We start from the raw sequence: 20,984 nt of genomic DNA on the forward strand, positions 1-20,984 counted from the left end.
GGAAGCTTTAAGAAACTCAAGACTTTCCCTTCAACCCAGTAATTTTTTCCATAAAAAATTTACCTTCAAACTTTAAAAATGGTTTACTTTGGAGCTCATAAGAAGACCAAGCATATTTTGCCTGGGTCAGTGAATTTTCTAAAACTGTTTCATGGCATTAATTTACACGTAACTCATTTATCATGCCCTTTCCTAAATTGTAGAACACATGAGCCAAAGAGGAAACAGTTACTCTCGTGGACCTCAGATTGCTTCTTTAAATCTAAGAGAAGTTTTTAGGCTGTTAGGGAGATGATTAATTAGAGAATGATTTTACAGAATAAGCTATCATATATAATGTAAACATATGTAAAATAAACTATATCATAAATTGAAAAAAATAGTGAAACAAATGGCTGTGGTGCCATCCTACATCTCTGGCAAACGAAATACCTGAAGCAAAAGGGACTGGAGTTCCCTTAACAGGAACTCTGTATTTACAGCTGACACAATAATGAAATGTCCCATCATGTCTCAAAGACTGGGTGGGATCTTCCAAATCCTTCTCAATATCAGATTTTTCCCCCTCTTTCTCCCCAGCCAAGGACACATGCTATATTTTAGGACACAGTAACTAAACCCATAAAGTCAATCATTTCAAGAAATAGGCTGAATATTTCTATTTCTAAGAAGTGATGCCAAAATAAGAACAAGCATCACTGTCACACAAATGATCTTCAGATGGAATTTCTGTCACACAAATGATCTTTAGATGGAATTTCTACATTTTTCACTCTCTGGGTAGAAAGCTTTGAGTTCCTCAAATGAATAAACATACAAATGTCAAAGTTGGAAGACCCAAGCCTAAGTTGGAGTGGCTTCTAAGATTTGAGCAAATATAGCTAAATCCTTTCCCACACCTACACCTATAATCTGATGACCTTTTGGCACTGTGAGAGGAATGGATCCTGCTTCTCCCCCTCTCACCTTCCACACCATTCATACACACCATGTGCCACACAGCATCACTTGGATGGGTGCACCTGAGAGGCAGGCCCAGTAGAGCAGGACCTGAAACACGTGGGCTCCACCCTAATACCATCACAAGGAGCTTCACGCCTCACATGAGTCACTCTGAGCCCCAATTTCAGTATTAGTAAAGTAAGGGCACAGGCCTAGAGCAGGGATTGGCAAAAATTTTCTCCAACGGACTGGAAAAGGAAATATTTTAGATTTTCTGAGCCAAGAGGAAAATCTGAAAATATTATATAGGTACTTATATAATAAGAGATAAAAATTCCATGTTTTTAAGTGATAAATTCAAAATATCCCCAGAGCTAACACAGTGGCTTAGGTGTTAGAGTGCCTGCCCAGCAAGCATAAGGCCCTGAGTTCAAACCCCAGTACTGCCAAAAACAAAAACAACAACAAAAAACCCCAAAAAACCCCAAAATATCCAATGAGTATAATTTTTCATAATGCAGGCCCACTGGTCAGAAGAATGGAATTTATTAATGGACACTAAAATTTGAATTTCACATGTTATGAAATGTTATTATTTGATACTCTTCCCTCCAATCATTTAAAAATGTCAAAACCATTCTTGCTTAGACCACATGAAAACAGGCTATGGTGGATTTTGTCCCCAGGCCATAGTTGCTGACTTCTGGACTAGATGACCCATAGTGTTCCTTTCAGACACAAGTCTTGGTCTCATTTAAAATCTATATCCCTACTTCTAATCATAACTGATTGAATCTTTCCATGGGGTTTTGCTTCTTGGTTACCATCTCTCAACCCTTCTACATGCACAAACAGAGCCTCCTTTGAAGGCATCAGCTCAGTCCAATGAGCACTTTGAAGTCTCACCCTAGTCATGTCACCATCCAATGAATCAAATGTGAAGTCAGCCAAAAGTCTTCCAGTCACTCCCCATTCTGACCCACCTTGCTAATGCTCTCATCTCTTATTACATCTGGGCATCCTCCTGCAAAATCCTCTGCGCATGACCTCTTTTTACCATTGCCTAATCCATTATTCTCAGGGTGTGTTTCACATAACATTCCTCCCACAAGTTCCTTGGAAAAGCTGCCTTACTCAAACACATTTGACAAATGTTGCAGACTACACCTCCTTTTTGGAGAATCACAATGCATATTCACATCTGTATAGGTGGTAAGGAATCCTGCAGCCAAAATATGATTGGAAAACAAACATTTAATGTTTTTGTAAGGACACCTATTACTGCCCTGTGGAGGCAACTCGGGAGTGCCCGGAATGTGAATGCCTGTCGTTTGGGAGACTGCCCAACACTGTCCTATGTCTCAGGGACTTCTTGTCTTATGAGTAGTAGAAAGCAGAGTTCACTTCCCACTAGAGAAATTAGTAACACCAAATTCTTGTGTCCCCAACTGTCTTATAGTTAGAGTATAGGCACTCAGAAACCGACAGACTGGTATTCAGCTTTGAACTTGTAAATAAGGCTTTTGTAAAGAAATGGAAACTATGAGGAACTACTTTTGTGCAAGAGCAAGTGCTACAGTAGTTTCTAGAGGTAAAAGTGGTGTCTAGTGCTGTGCTAGGTAGTACCCATAGTTAATGGTGGGGTATCCTCACCGTTTGCTTTTGTACTTGATCTTGGCAATGGTTGTCACTGCTGTCTGGCAGTGTTTGAGTTTTCCAAGTTTGACTTTGCAGCCTCAAACTTGGAATAAATAATAAAATTTTATATCTAAATATTTATGCAGCCAATAAGATATTTTACTTTCTAGTTTTCATAAATATTTGAACTTTTGAATCATGAGAATCTCCAAGGTTAGATGGCAACTTAAAATTATTTAAATCCTCACAAGAAACATGAATCCCTACCTCCCTCTACCAACATTCCCACCAACAATCTGTCTGGCCAGTTTTGATAACAAGACAATCCCTTCTCCCTCAAATGCTCAATTCACCCTTTCAGCAAACATAGGAGCAAGATGAGAAAACTTCCCCTGCCTGTTCTAGTTCCAACACTTATGACTACCCCCAACAAGCTTTGTTCTCCATGTAAGTCTTTCAAATATTTAAATACCAATACTGAACTATTCTCACTGCCCCCCCCCACTTCCTATTGTTAGGCTGAACTGTTTTTCAGAGAACTTTTCATCTCCCTGGAGGCTATGTTCTGAATGAGTTCCAGTGAGTTTCTTCATAGCATTATTAAATGAGTCTCTTTACAGTGCTTCTTCAACTCTGAGTTCTGGGAAGGGCGTTCCTTTGAGACAAAGGTGTCATGTTGATCGACTGGGCCCTGAGGATGCTTAGGAATAGCCTTTTCTCAGGTTTCTGAGATGAGCTGTGCAAAGATAACATTCTACTTTGGCCATAGAGTACCTTCTCCCTAAGACCTCTCTTGTGCTACAAAGTATCTTCCTTCATTCACATAGCACTTATCCAACAAAGGGTGTGGCTCATATTCTCACCTAGTCTCTCTTCCAGATATGGTCAAGAAGTCAATAGCCTTGGTACAAAAGTACCAATGGAGAAATGTGACCGAATTGTTGATTATTAATTGACTGCAAAACTAAATAATAAACCTCCAGATTTATGGTTTTCTAAATTTTAGTCACTAGGCTATCAGCCTCACTTGAGGACGTTCCAGAAATGTAAACTCTTGCATCCTACATCAGAGACCCACTCAGTCAGAAACCCCAGCAGTGGGGATCCAGCAATCCATGGTGTAACAAGCTTTCCAGGTAATACTGACATACATTGCTAGTCCAGATCTAAAGTAACTTTAAAACCTTACAATCTGAAGCATTCTCATTTATCTTAGAGAGGATCTCTACTTTTTTTCATCCAAATTTCAAAGTTCCAGAAAAATCAGGACAAATTTTCCTCTTACCTCCCAATTTTCTGGCATTTCTCTAACATCTGTGGTGATAGAACAATAATGTCGCCATTTGTAAATCAGCGGCCACTTTATCCTCAGGCTTCACTTGAGAAATGGAGCCATTCCCAATAACAGCTCCGCTAACTTCCTTAACTTCCCTCTTCTATAAAAGCCACGCCTGGCCAAGAGTCTGTGCTGCACCATCTTTCCTGGGCCAGCCTGGCAGTTCAGGCCTGCCATTAAACTTTGCTCTTGGACGTGAGACTTTTCTCATGAGCTTTCTTTGTGAGCAGCATTTTTCCTAACATTTTGGTGCCGTGACTTGGATTGGGGTGCACTTCCGGCACTGACATAGCTCTCCAGGCCCCCTCCCATCCCGCCCTCTCTCTCCTCTCTCCTCTCTCTCTCTCCAAACTCCTATTCCCTTCCTCTGGGATCTGAGCTGCTTTGCTGGAACCCCTGATCCTAGAAAACGCCACTCTGTCACAGCTCACAGGGAATTTCCTCCGCCCCAGTGCACCTCCAGTTGCCATCCACCACCAGCCAATCCTCCCTCAAGGTCCTGTCTCAGTGAGTCCTCACACGCAGAGCTGTGATCTCTTTCTCATTTCCTTGAAATCCTAGTGCTAGGTTCTTGGCTTGCTTCATCCCTGAGAACCGGGTCCCCTAGGACTGTGGGCCCCCGTGGTGGAGACGTTCCTCCCGGGTGTCCCACATCTACCCTCTCCTGAGGAACTGATATTTTGGGGACACCTGCCATATCTCTCCTCAGTTCAGGCCTCACCATGGAGATTGGACCATCCCAAATTCCTTCAGACTCCCCATGGGATGTCTCCTGGTCAACCTTGGGCCCCTTCGCCTAACACCTGATCTTAAGCCATGAAAGCTCATTTTTCTCTGTAATCAGGCATGGCCCCAATACCCATTAGACAATGCCTCCAAATGGCCACTTAATGGCACTTTCAATCCCAATACATTAAGGGATTTATACAATTTCTGTGAGTGTGCTGGTAAATGGAAGGAAATACCCTATGCCCAATCCTTTTCCTATCTCTGCACTAAACCCTCCCTCTGTACTTCCTGTTCCCCTGTGCAGGTTCTAGTAACCTCTAAACCACCTTCTAAACCAAATTGTCTCCCAAACCTCCTCCTTCCCCATGTAAGCAGACTTCCTTGTGTGGCTCACACTGCCTGTCTCTCCCTGTCTTCCTGAGGGACTTTCCCATCATGGTGCCATGCCAGCCACTCCTTGCCAAGTCTGGCTTCATGGTGATCCTGGCTCTGGTGAAGCTCATGCTCCCTCCCTGTGGGCAGAGACCAAGCCCAGGGTTTATTCAGGTACACCTCATGCTACATTGGCGGAGTCCTGATTGATTATGGCATCTGATGACTACTTCTCTTTCCCCCCTATCTAATGTCCCTTTTTCCTGAGACAGCAACCGGAGAGTGGAGGTTTCATTTTGCTAAAAGTGTTCCAGTACCAGTCAATGGGAGCAACCTGGAGACACAGGTGATGGCTAATCCCTCAGGTGTATCATGCCTCTAGGCTTTGCCTTCCCCTCCCTTATCTAAGTTGTCAGGACACCTTTTCTGCTTCCTCAATGGTCTCACTGCATGTCCTTTGTCTCTGCCTGCCTTCCCCTCCCTGGGCTTACTGGGACACTGCCTCCCATGAAAAACTTGTAGCATAGTACCTTATGACTTAAGTTATTCCAACTAGTTTGCCAGGCCTCTCAGACTAAAGTAACTTTAAATCAGCTGCTAGGCACCCAGCGAGGCAAAAGCGCTTACAAAAAACACCGCACATGGTGGTAGCTGCAGCCCGCCACCACTTCCCCTAGAATAAACGCACACAGAGTACACAAGAAGGGGGGAGGGGCAACAGGCCGTAGAATCAGGCCTAGGCAGTCAGGCTTGCTTCTCCCGGGTGTGTGTGGAGGGGGTTGGTGCCTTACATATACCCTGCTCTTAGCCCCACCTCACACCTTGGGGCACTGGACCCAGCCCTTGTAAGTCACTTGTTAGCTCAAGGTTATAGTCCCAGAAATAGCAAAATGGATATTGCCGTGGTCTCTAAACTTCTCATTTAAAATTTTCTAAACTTTCGGCCTCAGCATAAATTTTTCCCTCCAAATATTAACACTAGTTGTCCCATATGATACTATTATTGGCCCAGGATGCCCTCTGAATGCCTTTCTCTAACTTTGCAGATGATTTAGTCCTTTGTGAAAAAGGTAGCCTTTATTAAAGAGGCTGCCTACTGTTAGCTAAAAGGCAGGATCCTAACGTTTTGTTCTTTCTAGATGGGATCTGCACCTTCCAGTCTTCTGGCTTGTAAATATTGGAAGCTTTGTACTGAGGCCTGGCCTCAGTATGCCTTGGGTGACCAAGAGAAGTGGCCTTCACAGGGTTCCTTAAATTATAATACCATACTCCAATTACACCTTTTCTATAAAAGGGAAAAAAGTAAATTGAGGTCCCCATACAAATTTTCTTTCATCTCTGAGACCACTCAGACTGACTCCATAATTGCTATTTAGATACTCAAACACTGGCCATTCTTTGTAAGCCACAGCATAAACACCCTCTGCCCTACCTTCTAAGCCACCCTAATATTCAGAACCTCCTAATGGGTGCTTCCCCCTTCAACAGGTAATGGCAGGAAGACAGCAATTCTTATATGTCCCCTGCCAGTTATCAGATGTAAGGGAAATTTAAAAATATCTGGACAGCTATACTGATGCCCAGACAAATACATTCAAGTCTTTATCTCTGTGATCCAAACCTTTCAATTGACATGAAAGGATATTATGCTTCTATTAGACCAGACTCTTGTCTCATTAGAAATGCAATGGGTTCTGGCCCAAGTCACTCAGGTTGGAAATGATTACCATTTACAATAAGCCCCAATACTAATGGCACCTGGAAATGAAGGAATAAATGTGCCTACCTACAGGGGCATAGGCAGTCCCCTCGACAGATCCACACCAAAAGGGGCTTGTGATATGTCTCAAGCAGTAGAGTGCCGCTTTGCAGGTATAAAGTCCTGAGTTCAAGCCCCAGTACAGCCAAAGGAAAGGAAAAAAATATTTGGGGATAAGGAAGTAGCTCAGTGGGAGAGTGTCTGCCCAGCATGTGCAAGACCCTGGGTTCAATTCCCTAACATTGCTAAATCAAAAAAAAAAAAAAAAAAAGGTAAGGAAGATAAGTAGCATTAATGTCACTTCAGCCATATAGTTTAACCTAGACCAGATCCCTCATTCTTCAAGTGAGGAAACTGAGGCCCAGAACAAAATAACAACTTTGCTTTACAGCAACGCTCTAAAGAAAATCCCCTTACCTTTCTACAGCATCTTAAGGACACTATCAAAAAGCATACCACAGTGGACCCAGAGTCACAGGTGAGAGAGGTTCTCCTCAAAGATAAATTTCTAACAGTCAGCCCCAGATATTTGTAGAAAACTCAGTCTGTGGCTGAAGGAGAAAAGTCATTGGATCAACTAATACAACTAACCATGTCTGTATACTATAACTGGGACATTACTAAAAGGAGAGAAAAAGATAAGGAACACCATGACCTCATTCTGCCCCCACCCGACTGGGGCCTGCATCCTGAACTTGCTACCATGGTGGATAGGAGGGGCATTTCTGCAGAGAATGCTTAAGGGGGGACAGCCGGGAGACAGCCCCACCCCTAACCAGGACCCTGCCCTCTCTGCAAAGGTAACCACTGGAGGTCACCCAACCATCTTCTATCCTTCCATCTGGAGGTGCCCCCATCTCCAGATGGAAGGCAAGGTGCCACCTCCTATGGATTGATGGGTCCTGGGACCCTGTCCATGCTCCACTTCTTGGCATCGATGTTGAGGAGCCTCGTGGTAGCCATTATGGCAAGAAAAACAGAAGATCATTTTCCAGCTAGACAGTGGAGCCCATTTCTCTGTTTTACCTTTTTCTCCTGCTCCCTGGTCCTATGACAAGGTTATCATTTGGGGCATATCTGGCCAGCCCCTAGAGAGCTAGTTTACCCGGCCTCTGGCCTGCTTTTTGGGAGACCTGCTCTTCTGTCACTCTTTCCTCATAGTTCCTGAAACTCCATTGACTCTGCTGGGATGGGATTTACTATCTCAACTAAAAGCTCAAATTCTCCTCCCCCCAGGCAGCTATCTCTGCTGCCCCCTCCTTCAGGAACAAATAGATTCCACAGTGTGGACTGATGGGATGAGTGTAGGGTGAGCCAGGATGGCCCTCCCTATTCAAATAAAACTCAAAAATCCCTCACAGTTTCCACACCCAAAACAATATCCCCTCAAGCCTGAGGGATGATGAGGCCTTATGCCTCTCATAAATTCCTTAAAACAACAAGGGCTACTAATTAGTTGCTCCAGTCCCTATAATAAATTCAAAATTCTTATAAAAGTTAATTTTAAAATACAAGTTACGAAGTAAACAACTGGAAAGGATATAGATAGGTAGTGAATGTATTTTTTGAGAAGTTAAAGGAAAAAGGAATGTTTTGGATGAGAAAGGATTTTGTAAAGAAGGGTTTGTCCTAAAGATTGTTTCAAATAGGAGGGATAAGGACAAGCCATCAAAGGGTTTAGTATGTTATATAAAGGTCTAAGTAAGTTTTAAAAGCATATAATAAAAAGCTTTGGTGTGTAATAAAGTTAAAGTTGAGTATAATCTAAGAGTTGCCTAAAAGATTTTTAGGGTCATGTCAAACTAAAATCAAATTCTCTATGTCTATAAAATAACAAGGTTATCTTAATATTGTTCTGCTCTGAGTAACATCTACAAAAAACCATTACAGAGAAAGATTTTATTAAAGAAATGATTTGTGTTTTCTGTGATCTTGTCAAGCTTTAAGTACTACTAAATCAGAGTTCATTTACATAATTGCTTATGTGTCTTAAATGACCACCTTGTAACAGTGTTGTGTCTATACTTTATCTAGATATGGTATAAACATTTACAAAGTTATATAAAAAATGAGCTAGCGCTCTCTTTTATCCAAGAATGTTACATTTAAATCCTGACAGCCCCTGCCTCCCACAGGTCACCTACTTAGGTGGGGCCTTAAAGAGACAGACTCACTCCCTGAGTCATGAGTGCATCGACCCAATCCTCCATTTCCCACTCCCCGATACCATAAAGCAGCTTAGAGCTTTCTTGGGAGTTACAGGATTTTGCAGAATTTAGATCCCTAGATATGCAGTCCTTTAGCAGACACCTTTTATGCTCCTTCTAATAAACTTGCCTCCAACAGACCCTGCTCCTCTGGCTGACTACCTGCCTTACCTTAACCTTCTCAGGGAACTTCTCAGAGAGCATGCAGACCAGATCCTGCCCCACCCTATAACAATTTCTGTTAAACCAGGGCACCTTGTTCTCTTAAAGGATCTTCTACCCTCTTCATTGGGACTTCAGTAGACCAGCCTTCATCTGGTCATTCTCACGACACCCACTGCTGTCAAGCTCAATGGGATCCCCCAGTGGTGACACCTCTCAAGGAACAGTTAGAAAAACAGAAGGAAATTGGAGAACCCTTGAAATTGTCTAGGGCACAACATTTCACAGTGGTTCTCCTGGCCAGCGCCCATCCTAATGCCTATGTTTCTTGCTCTCCTATCCTTAAGCTTCCTCCCTTGTATCATACTACATGTCTGCTGTTGCTAATCAAAAGTTTAACCAGTTGTACCTCCAGGGATACCAACCTCTCCAAAACTGTCCAGAGGACTGCTATGAGGGCCCCCACCAGGACACAGGAGTCTGAGGCTCTCGCCCCATACAGCGCCCCCTGCCAGCAGGAAGCAGCTAAAAGGCCAACGCTTCACCCCAATTCCTGATCCTCAGCTCCTACCCTCATCATTATTAAAGAAAAAATGGGGGAATGATAGAACAATAATGTTTCCATTTGTAAATCGGCAGCCACTTTATCCTCAGGCCTCACTTGAGAAATGGAGCCATTCCCAGTAACAGCTCCGCCCCTACCAGAGACTCCTGTGCATGCCCTAACTTCCTTAACCTCCGTCTCCTATAAAAGCCACACCTGGCCCAGAGTGTGTGCTGCACCATCTTTCTCCAGCCAGCCTGGCAGTTTGGGCCTGACATTAAACTTTGCTCTATGGATGTGAGACTTTTTTTCCTGAGCTTTCTTTGTGAGCAGCATTTTTCCTAACATGTGGTTTTCAAAAACAATGTCTGATCAAGAGTAGAAGAGGAACTATTTGGGAAGAGGAAGGGGACCAGCAGGAGGTGGGAGGGGGAATAAAAGAGAGCAATGGGAGGGTGAATGTGATCAAAGACCACTACCTACATTATGAAAATGTCATAATGAAACCCATGATTTTGTAGAATTAATGCACACTAGTTAAAAAGGAGAAAATAATGTCTGATGACTATCATGTTCACAAGCCAATACCACCTCATAGCTATGCTTAGCATGATACACAAATTACAAAAAGTGTAGAAGATAACATGCATTTAGGTGGGGTAAAGGAAAATAGTAGCACCCATCCTTCAAGCAGAGGAAGATCAGTTTCATCTCTTGGCAGACCTGATTTCTGTTCCCTTTCTTCCCATATGGACATTATCCTCACCCTCTTGCTCTCTAAACTAGCAGGAATTTTTGTCTTTTTTCTTTTTCCTCTTCCTTCACATTATAACCTAGGAAACCACTTGTTTATTTTTTTCTTGTTTCAGTGAAGTTACATTTTCCTTAACTTGGCTTTACTCTTGCAAATTATGGTTCATTTTTAAGCATGGATGCTGGAAAAAGCGTCTAAGAAGCCCTAGTTTTGCATTATAAAGCCAGGCCTTTCATTTTGAATTATCTTTCCAGATATTCATGCAGATTTCAAGTCTTTTTTACTACATCACAAAAGGATTTATGAATAATTCATTATCTCAGCATTTTTAAACAAAAAGTTATTCTTTTATGGCAGATCTAGAAGGCTGAAAAGTTTTATCAAGCGTTCTAAATACATAAGACCTCACCAAAACAAAAAAGTAAGCTCTACTATAACTAATTAGTTTAAAATAGTTTAACTGTGATGTTTATGTAGAAAATGGGAAAAGAGAAGAAAGCTAACATATGTTGAGCAACTATTATGCGCCAGAAACTGTGCCAAAGCTTACATTATATAATCTTTGTGACAACTTGTAAATTAGATTTAAAAACTAATGCTCAGTGTTTTGGTAACTTGTCCAAGATCATCACAGGGGATGGGGCTCAGTTCAGAGAATGCTTAGCATGACCTAAAGTCTGCCTTCTTAAAAGGATGAGTGGGTTTACTTACATTGTTGTTGGTCACAGCAAAGTACTGCAAATTACTCAGATACTGGATTTCTTCTGGAATGAAGGTCAGATGGTTATAGCTTAGATCCAAGTAATGGAGTTTGGTGCATAGAAAAAGCTGCAAGGGCAGATTCTCAATATTGTTATGATCCAGGGAGAGCTGCTCTAGGTTAGACAATGCCCCAATCTGGGCAGGAATATAAGCAATATTATTGTGCCATAACTTTAAGCAGGAAAGATTCTGGAGATGCTGAAAACTAATGATCTCTTCCACAGTTTTAAGGTTGTTTTCCTTTAGGTCTAACTCATGCAAATTGTTCAGGCTGAAAATGGAGTGTGGAATGCGTTCCAGGTCACAGCTGATCAGTTCTAGGCTTTTCAGATTGACCATCTTTTTCAAGTTGTTCAACACAACCAGTTTACTTCCTTCGTTATCCAGAGACAGCTTCTGCAGCAAAGGCAGGAGGTCTGTAATGACTTGGGGGATGCGAGATAGGCTGCTCTTCAAGTAGAGGGCCCTCAGGTTCTTTAAGTCCTGAAAGCCCTCAAATTGCACAGCACTCAACTGCTCAGGGAGGACAGAGCCTGACAGATAAAGTTCCTTGAGATTCTTCAGGTGAAAAACCCAGCGTGGGATTTTTCCCATTTCAGTAAATTTCAGGCGGAGGATTTTTAAATTCTCCTCTAGAAAGGCCAGTGCAGGATGGTCGACCACCAGGGATGAATGGTACACATGAAGCTCCTTGAGGTTGACCAGCTGTGAGACTGCGGAAGGCAGCTTGACCTCGGGGATGAGCTCCAGGCTTAGCACTTCCATTTCAGTTAACTCAAAGACATTGTCTGGAAGACCACTGAGCATGAAAAGATGCAATTCTATCTTGTCCTGGGAGTTTTTCACAAGCTTACTTTTCAGTTTCTCAACCGTCCATTCATTATTGAGGTTGATCTGTTTCAGTTTGTTCTCACTGACCTCTGACAAGAATATGGAGAAGCGTTTGGAATAAAGAGGATCATACTGATCAGCCAGGTGAAGGATGAAGGCAAAGTCATTCCTGACATCTGGGATATCACTGTAGTTGCTTTTTTCTCTTAGTGCCTCAAAGGAATACTGCTTCAGGGAACTCCTCAGCATCCACCACAAGCTGTAGGAGGAGGTGAGTCCATAAAGTATTACCAAAATGACATAAAATGAAGCCAGGACTTTAAATATTTCTGCCAAGGAGTAGACACACTGGTAGCGCTTATATCCTGTAAAAGCCTGCACATCAATTGAGCAGTCGATTTCAAGAGTGATGTAGGTTAAAAAATATGGAACATAAGTTATGATGAGGATAAACAAAATGACTTTGACTATTATCTGCTTCAGATATACCCGATAAATGATGTCCTTCTGCTCCACATGCATACGGAATCTTTTCACTTTTTCAAAGATGGCTTTGGCTTGTTCACCCTCCTTCTTGTCCAGGACACTAGAAGTTGGGCTTTCTATACTAGCTGACTCCAAGCCTGGCTGTGGGTAGGGCAATGACTGCTTACTGGAATCAACATCAGCTGAACACCCTGAGGTTGAAAGCAGAATCTTGGACTTGGAGAGTTTCAAGGGCCTCACTGACTGCTCCGCTACCGTTTCTGACAGGGCACGGGTGGTCCACGGAGAATCAAAGCACTTGTGAAGGATGGCCACAAAATGCTCCAGCCTGGAGCTGGTACTGGGGTAGTGAAGCCAAAAGTTGCTGCAGGCTGCAAAGATAAGAGTGTGCAAGAGCACCAGGTAGGGGAAAAACTTTGCAAACCAATGGAGCTGTTTCTCGTAACAGACAGCATCGATGTAGGAGTACTGCTGTCTGTGGAGGTCATTCTGGATTCGGAGGGGCAACGGAAGTGGCATCCCAGAATTAGAGGAGGTGTTCATGCTGGATTTCAGGATGTCCCAAGGCACGGCACAGTGATTGTCGAACTCCACTTTGCATGGAAGACAGCACAGAACCCTGCTCTGGGTAAGCTGGAGAGCTCCAGCCAGCACAGCCACCAACAGCATGATAAGAGTGATGTAATACCAGAAGACGTCCCACCAGGGTTTTAAGATGTGATAAGATGACTGGGCGTCTGCTAAACATTTTAGCTCTGTTAGTGTAATCATGACTTTCCCTTGTTTGAGTACAGAAACTGGAGGAGGAAAATAAAGAAAACACTACTGAAACAGGTACTCTAACACGTATTTAACTCTGATGCATGTACATGCATAACCTACCTGTGAGGATTATAGCTCAAGGGTAAAACCTGAGATAAACCCTTGAGGGTAAACCCTTGAGATCAAGGGGCACATAAAGTCTCTTGGTTTCATTTGGAACTGTAGGCCAACCCAACTGTGCACTGTAAAGTCCTTTGGATGGGGGAACTTGGTGATAGTTACATCTGTACAGGGATTTGGAGGTTGTCCCTGACGCAATTATTTAGTTACTTCCTGGGTCTCAACTCCAGTCTGGGTTATTAAAAACAGGGACCAGTTTCTCTTCAACTGACATTGGCCAGATTTGTTCTTGTAATACTGATTTCTAACAGTCACATTTCTGACCCTCCAAGAGTTCTGAATAAGCTCCTGTGCTCATCCTGCCCCATGTCAGAAGCATTATTTACAGCCCAAGAGTTATTTCAATCACCATAAGGAACCACGTTTGAACAAGCTCTGCTTTATAAAAATGTCCTTTAGGCCTATAGGAATTTACCCATGGTCTCCAAAATAAATTGCCACATAATGCATTACCTTTTTTCCTCTCCCAGCTATCACTTTGTAATTTAAGCACATTGAGTATTTAAAAACTTAAGAGTATTTAAATGTTGGGAAACAACACCAATGGTTTAAAAAGGAATAGGGGGAAAATACTGTTAGAATACTCTATCATGGGGACCCCTGAGGTTTAATATGACACACAGCACTAAAAGGATATATGGTTAAGACATACTCTATTATTTTTACCTTCAGAAAAACAAGATGGAGTTTATGTTTTTGCATTGAAAAGTATTCAGATAACACTTGAGAATTTCTATGTTTAGCCTTACTTACATCAATTATTTTAAAAATTATTAATTAGCAAAATCTAGACCACCTACAAGATGGTAGAGAGTCACATAAAATGAAATATTTGGAGCTTATAAAGCATCTAGTAAGAAAAAAATTATGGTAGCAGATGTCGCTTAGCTGGGAGGACACCTCTAATGTAATCTTTGTCTTCGGGCTGCTCTTGGGCTTTTTTGAGTCTGAAGTTATCAGTTTTCCTGGGCTTCAGTTTCTCTCTAGGTACCCTATCATGGTAGCAACCCCAGGGAAGTCCTTTTTGCTCTTATTAGTAAGTCCTTCTTCTAGAGACTGGTACCCCTCTCCTTGAACCCTAGAAGCTGATTACAGAGGGCTGGCATCTGCTAGTATCTTCTCTTGTGCTGGTCATCCTCAACATATTCCTGACCATCTGACCATCTATACCTTCAAGTTCTCCAACCTGTTAGGGTATCCCCAATTTTAATTCCTGGACTAGAACACCACTTTCTATATGCATCCTCTCTAGGCATATCATATTATGCGGACTCAACTTCCTCCTAGGGCCTGTGACTGATTATATAACTCTGAAGGGCTTCCCTCCTTTACTTTAGCTTGGTGGGTCTGACTCTCAATTCCTCCCATTCTGGCTCACCTCTAATGCAGTTAACCATAACTGTGTGTCAAGGTAAAACAACAACAAAAAAACCAAGAGGATTACAGGAAATAAATAGAAAGTTCTGGTCTTAGACTCCAAAATACCATGTACAAAGTACCAGAAAACATTACTGGATGAAAGGACATGTAAAAATACTGATGGACCTTAATTGACAAGTATGCATACCTTTGGCTAATCATTTGACAACTATTATGCTAACACAGTGATTTGTAACCTTTGGCCATATTACTAGATGAATTCAGATTAAGGGGTGACAGTTGTGTGCCTCCCTAGTGAAAGCATACATGGATCCCAATGCCAAGTTACAGGTTAAAGATGAAAGGGCCCCCAAAGACCAAAAATCGTATGTTCTCCCTCATATGCAGACATTAGATCAAGGGTAAACACAACATAGGGGACTGGACTTTGATCACATGATAAAGCGAGAGCACACAAGGGAGGTATGAGGATAGGTAAGACACCCAAAAAATTAGATAGCATTTGTTGCCCTCAAGGCAGAGAAACTAATGCAGATACTTTAAAGTGACAGAGGCCAATAGGAGAAGGAGATCAGGAACTAGAGAAAAGGTCAGTTCGAGAAGAATTAATTTAGAAGGTAACACACATGTACAGGAAAGCAATGTGAGTCAACTCCCTGTAGAGCTATCCTTATCTCAACAAGTAAAAACCCTTGGTCCTTCCTATTATTGCTTATACTCTCTCTTCAACAAAATTAGAGATAAGGGAAAAATAGTTTCTGCCTGGTAGCGAGGGGGTGGAGGGAGAGGGAGAGGGTGGGGTAGGTAAGGGAAGGGGTGGGGGGAGGGGGAAGGGGGGAGAAATGACCCAAACATTGCATGCACATATGAATAAAAGAAAAAAAAAAGATGAAAGGGCCCAAAAAACTCACCAGGAGCTGCCATCTAAAACCATTCCCTACAGAGGAACACAGGGCATTGATGATATTCTATTGATACAAAAAATGATTAGGGGAGCCTAAGAATGTATCTTTACATTTTTGTGCAACTATCTGATGGATGAAAGAATATATGGATTTGTTTCAGAGGCAGAACTAAGTGGGTAGATTTAGTTAGAAAGTCATATTTTGACTCAACCTGTTGGTGGAACATCACAGAATTAGCTGTTCTTTGAAACAGTTCAGTTCCTTATCCCTCGTTGGGTCTAGATGAATAAAATGACCACCATTCAAGGATGTTGTAAAGGAATTTGTTGTAACAGAGAAATAAAGTGAATTGGATAATTTCTAAGGGCTTTTTCCAGCTCTGATTATGATTTTATCCATCCTCTAAGGGTCCTAGGAGTTACTTTTATTTAAGACATGCAACTGAAATTGCAGCAGAATGAAAACAAATAGCTCAAACAACACTAAAGGTATTTGGCAGAGAACAGAGATTTAGTCAGCAAAGAATCCAAGCCAACACTGACCAATATAACATACTTTCAATATTTGTACTTACTATTAAAGAAAAAATGAGTCAAATAAATCTGCTGTGCTTCAATCAGGAGGTCTACACCTTTTGAAGTTTCTTAGACACACCATCTCTGAATTTGTCTTCATTCTATAAGAAAGCATAATTATCTTGAAAGAACTATACTCATTTAAATAAATGAAAGCTTTGGAGATACTGGCTTTGTAGACCTTCTCCGTAAGGAGACAAAATACTGCAAACAGATTTTTATATGTCTGTTTATTTTTCACAAGGGGACATGTTCTGGCAACGCTGTATAAACAGGACCCCATTCACACATCAGAGTACAAGAAGTTTCTACAGAAGTTTAGGTGGAGCATATTTTAAGATTCTATAGCTATAACCTTAGCTTTTTCCAAGTAGTTTTCATATGTTAATTTCTCTTACTCAGCCTCATACACAGTTGGTCTCATTTGCATTTGTCAGATGGCTTGTCAAACCATGTAATTTCTTACCCTTATTTAAAACCACCATTTACCCAAATGAGATGTCTCAAGGCTCCAAAAATTTAGCCTACCAATTTCATTAGAAAAAGTCACAAGGCAATAACATTTTTCACATACGGCTCAGAAATATGGATGAACTTCCCTGAATTTATGTTATTAAATATAGCTATAATTTATGCTAGTTTTTCTAACTTTAGGTTCATAAAAGTCATTCTTGGCACCTACCTCAAACATTTGTGACACTTAAATTATATATATATTGATGAGTTTGAACTGTGAGAAAATTCTAAAATGCTAGAACATTTTTAACTGAGTTTAAACATTAGTATTTAGTGCCCATGGAACCTCAAAAAAGTTGCTAGAAATGTTTTTTAGGTTTTTATTTCCCTTGAAGATATAATCCTTCAAAAAATTTATTAAGTACCTGAAACCCTGCAAAGAATACTGATATTGAATTATATTCAAGACATTTTTAGCAATAATCTTGTGACCATATTACTTCAAATATCAAAGGCTGGGGATGTCTGAAATTTACTTTGGTTTTATGAAGCTATGTGCAAAGCTTGCTTTCTAATTAATCTCCATACTTTGTGTTGTAATTGTTTTGCAGGTTAAAAAGCACAGTTAGAATGTGTGACAATGTAACTGTGAACTGATCCATAAGAGGGCATTACTATAGTATGAATTTGCAACATATAATACATGACCACATTTATATGAAGAGAGCTGGATAAAGATATCTGGGGAGAGGGTATAGCTCAGTGGAAAACTGCATGCTTAGTATACATGAGGCCCTGGGTTCAATCTTCAGCACACACACAAAAAGACACCTTAATGTGTAAAACATTTTATATACTCTTCCATAGTGTTGCATCTATAACGTGTCAGAAAAGAATTTATTGGATAATTACACAATGCTACTCAGCCATCAAGACACTTCTTATACAATAGATTCCTTAAGTAGTACAAATCCATTTTCTACTTTATAGATAGATATCAACCTCCAACTATAATCATAATGAGAAACTAATATAAACTCATCTGCCAGAAGACTGCAGCTGAATACAGGTTTGCATATTCACTCTATCTGAAAAATTAATTGTCAATAATTTTTCCAATCTTTTTTAAAACTGTAGACTTTCCTCTGACTGTCTAATTCAGATTTCCTTTGATGAGCTCCTCAATGAGAGCAAATGAAAATCTATTATTAGTAATCTAGCATCTGCTTTTCCACATTCAAAGAATATTTTATTTACATCAATTTGTTTCATACTTACAACAAGCCACTGAGATAAATAGTATTCCTCATATTACAAACTTGAAAAATAATACTGGCCTTCAAATTTTACCTTGCCTAGGAAATAAAATTACAACTGGAATTCAGGAACTTAAATCCCAAGCCTTGTCCACACATGACCACATGCCTTCAATGAATCCAATTAGCTATGTCACAGTCTCCATTTTCTGAAAAGCTGGAGAAAAAGCTATTTAGCTCTTTCTCCCAGCATTTGCATTATAACTATATTCTATTATAATCTTGAAAAAAGATACAAATGTAGTTTTTTGCAATGACTCCAGTTATACAGTCACATACCATGTAATCTACTTTCTTGGCTAAATATTTTTTCTACTAAATGTTTTCTACTGAATTAAGATGTAACATTTAAATACATTGTATCTGGATTTAAAGATACATGAAAATGTCAAGTATTTCTATATTAATGCTGCTGATTTTTCTAATTGAAGTGCTTAGCCAGAGTTAGAGCCATTATGCCACTTAATACTGTTTTTGTGTGCTCCCAATTTTCTCCAGACCATATTTTAGCAAAACAATGAAGATTCAATCCAAATGAGATCACTATTTCTAATATACAAATGCATTAAATCAGTTCAAAGAAATAATGTTAAGAGTAACAGATTTTATGATCCTAATCCCATTCCTTTAGTTTTTAAATCTCATTAAAAAGTCATAAAAGCTTTTCAAAGCACATAAATCCATCTGACAATCTCATCCCAAAGTCTCTAAGACTGGAACAAAACACTCAAGTAAGGCATCTTTATTTCCCAGTAGTCCTTATTTTACTTTGAAAGCATTTCCAAAATAACCAGTGAAAAAATAAACAAATGATGATCAGATGGCATTTAGAGTCATTATACGCTGAGAACTGGATGCTACTTCAAAGATCTCTGTCTCTGATCCCAAGCAAACAACCGAACTGGGGGTTTTCTACAGCAGTCACTGAAAATTGAGTTAAAAATACTTATATCCCATCAACATGTACACTGCTACTTCCACCAAGATGTTGTTTGGGTCTTACCTGTATCTGACTGAAATTTAAATTCATCTCTTTGAGCTTTCTCTCTAGAAAACAACTCACCAGCACCTCTGATTAATTTGCTCCTCCTCTTCATACAAAGCAACCCATTAAACTAACTCTTCAGAAACCCGAATACAAGACTTTAACATTTCTCATGAACTTCACAAGGGGACCTGATAGATTAATATCCTTATATCCCTTCCCAGTTCTTTCAGATCTGATCAGTATACACACTTTCAGATAACAAACATCCTTTCTAGTTGAGACCTAGAAAGAAACTAAGAAATTTATCTAGTAGAGTATTTCTGTAACATTAACACATCCACAAAAACCATAAAAAGTCAAAATACATTTTTCTTTTTAAAAAGCTGGTTATTTCCAATATTTTGTGTCACACTAAGAGAAAACTGACCAACACGGTCACTGTAAATTAAAATGTAATTAAAATTTAACACCATTTAGCAACATTAGATAGAGGTCTGTGGAGATGTGGGAGTGAAATGGATTCAGATTTTGATCCTATGCTATAACTGTGTCTTACATAGTTTCTAGCACACGGTACATGATGAATGTTTATATAATAAAGTAAATATACAAAATGCAAAACCCAGGAAAAACGTTCAGATATTTATGCAGCATGCATTCAAGGTGACAGAATCTTTGAATTGGCCTGAGTGGGTGAGTGGGGTGGGTCTAGGATCCAGCAGCAGAAGAAAGGATTAACTAATTCCAAATCTTGATGGCTTAAAAACAACTAAGGTTTTATTTCTTGTGATTCTGTGGAACATTCTTTTAATTTATTTTGTTGGCCAGCACAAAAATGGCTGGAAAGCCCCACATTCATTAGGCTTGCAGTTGTTTCTATCTGCTGGCTGAGAACTTCACAGGATCTTTCGTGTGATTTTTTGAATGTGATCAAAGAGCACAATGGCTGAGTACTAAGATGATGCACTGCAAGCACAAAAGTAAAAAGCTATAATTCTTTTAAGGCACAGCATTTGAAGCTATACAGTGCTGTGTTCACAAATGTCTGTTGATTAAGGGAGTCAGCAGGCCAGCCCATATTCAAGAGGAGAGGAAGGAGACAGTAACTCTCAATGGCAGGAAAGAATTTGTAGCCATGTTTAATCCCCACAGTCTACTCTCTATGAATAACTTACTTTCTCTTACATGGAAAGCACACAAGCCTTCTTCCAAAAGTTTCATCCTGACACAGCATCAAATTCACACTTTAAGTCTAACATTGTTATCTAAATCAGGTCTAGGATACTATAGGACATCACCCTTGAGAGTCTTAGAGGCCCTTCCAACTAACTGAGAGGATTGAGGAGGCACTGCCTTAAACTGTTTTGAAGTTTTAATATAGAGTCTTACAGCTGTGCCCTTGTTTTTATTTTTACCTTGAGCCAAGATTTACTGGAAGTAGTACTTTGGATCTGATCTTTGGACATGAAGCCAATTGAGTACCATTTCCTGGGAATGAGAAATAGTTGTTTTTTTTTTGAATGACACTGGCAAGTATTTTTGGAGCACATAAATCAGAATTTCAAGGAAAGAAGCTGACATCACAGTCAAATAATACAGAGAAACCAGAGAATGGAGATATGTTGAGCTGGTGATGTGGTTCAAGTGGTAAAGCACCTGCCTAGTAAGCACAAGGTACTGAATTCAAACCCCAGAAGCAAAAAAAAAAAAAAAAAAAAAAAAAGAACAGAGATATGTAGCTACCATTTGTCAATTTCCTACTCAAATCTGTAGAGTGATAACAGGCAAATAATATTCTAAATGTTAGGAAAGTCACCCCAACCATCTAAAGCTCCAGGAGACGTTACTAAGTAAATGAAATCAAATTGGATAAACAAATGAACTAATTAATTAAAGTTAC

The 20,984-nt window shown here is 40.3% G+C and overlaps 1 protein-coding gene across 3 annotated transcripts in view; it reads right to left on the bottom strand.

The window, feature by feature from the left end:
• Positions 1 to 20,984, bottom strand: part of Lrrc8b (leucine rich repeat containing 8 VRAC subunit B) — a 65,127-nt gene that overhangs the window by 6,387 nt on the left and 37,756 nt on the right. For all 3 annotated transcript variants that reach the window (XM_074076539.1, XM_074076536.1, XM_074076537.1), the window contains 2 exons: positions 16,324 to 16,425; positions 11,155 to 13,319 (listed from right to left, as the gene is read on the bottom strand). In XM_074076539.1, the coding sequence (XP_073932640.1) occupies positions 11,155 to 13,293 (2,139 nt within the window). In that variant the 5' untranslated portion in view covers positions 13,294 to 13,319; positions 16,324 to 16,425. The remainder of the gene's footprint in view (positions 1 to 11,154; positions 13,320 to 16,323; positions 16,426 to 20,984) is intronic.

Source organism: Castor canadensis, chromosome 6, assembly GCF_047511655.1.
Source record: "Castor canadensis chromosome 6, mCasCan1.hap1v2, whole genome shotgun sequence".
Lineage (NCBI taxonomy): Eukaryota > Metazoa > Chordata > Mammalia > Rodentia > Castoridae > Castor > Castor canadensis.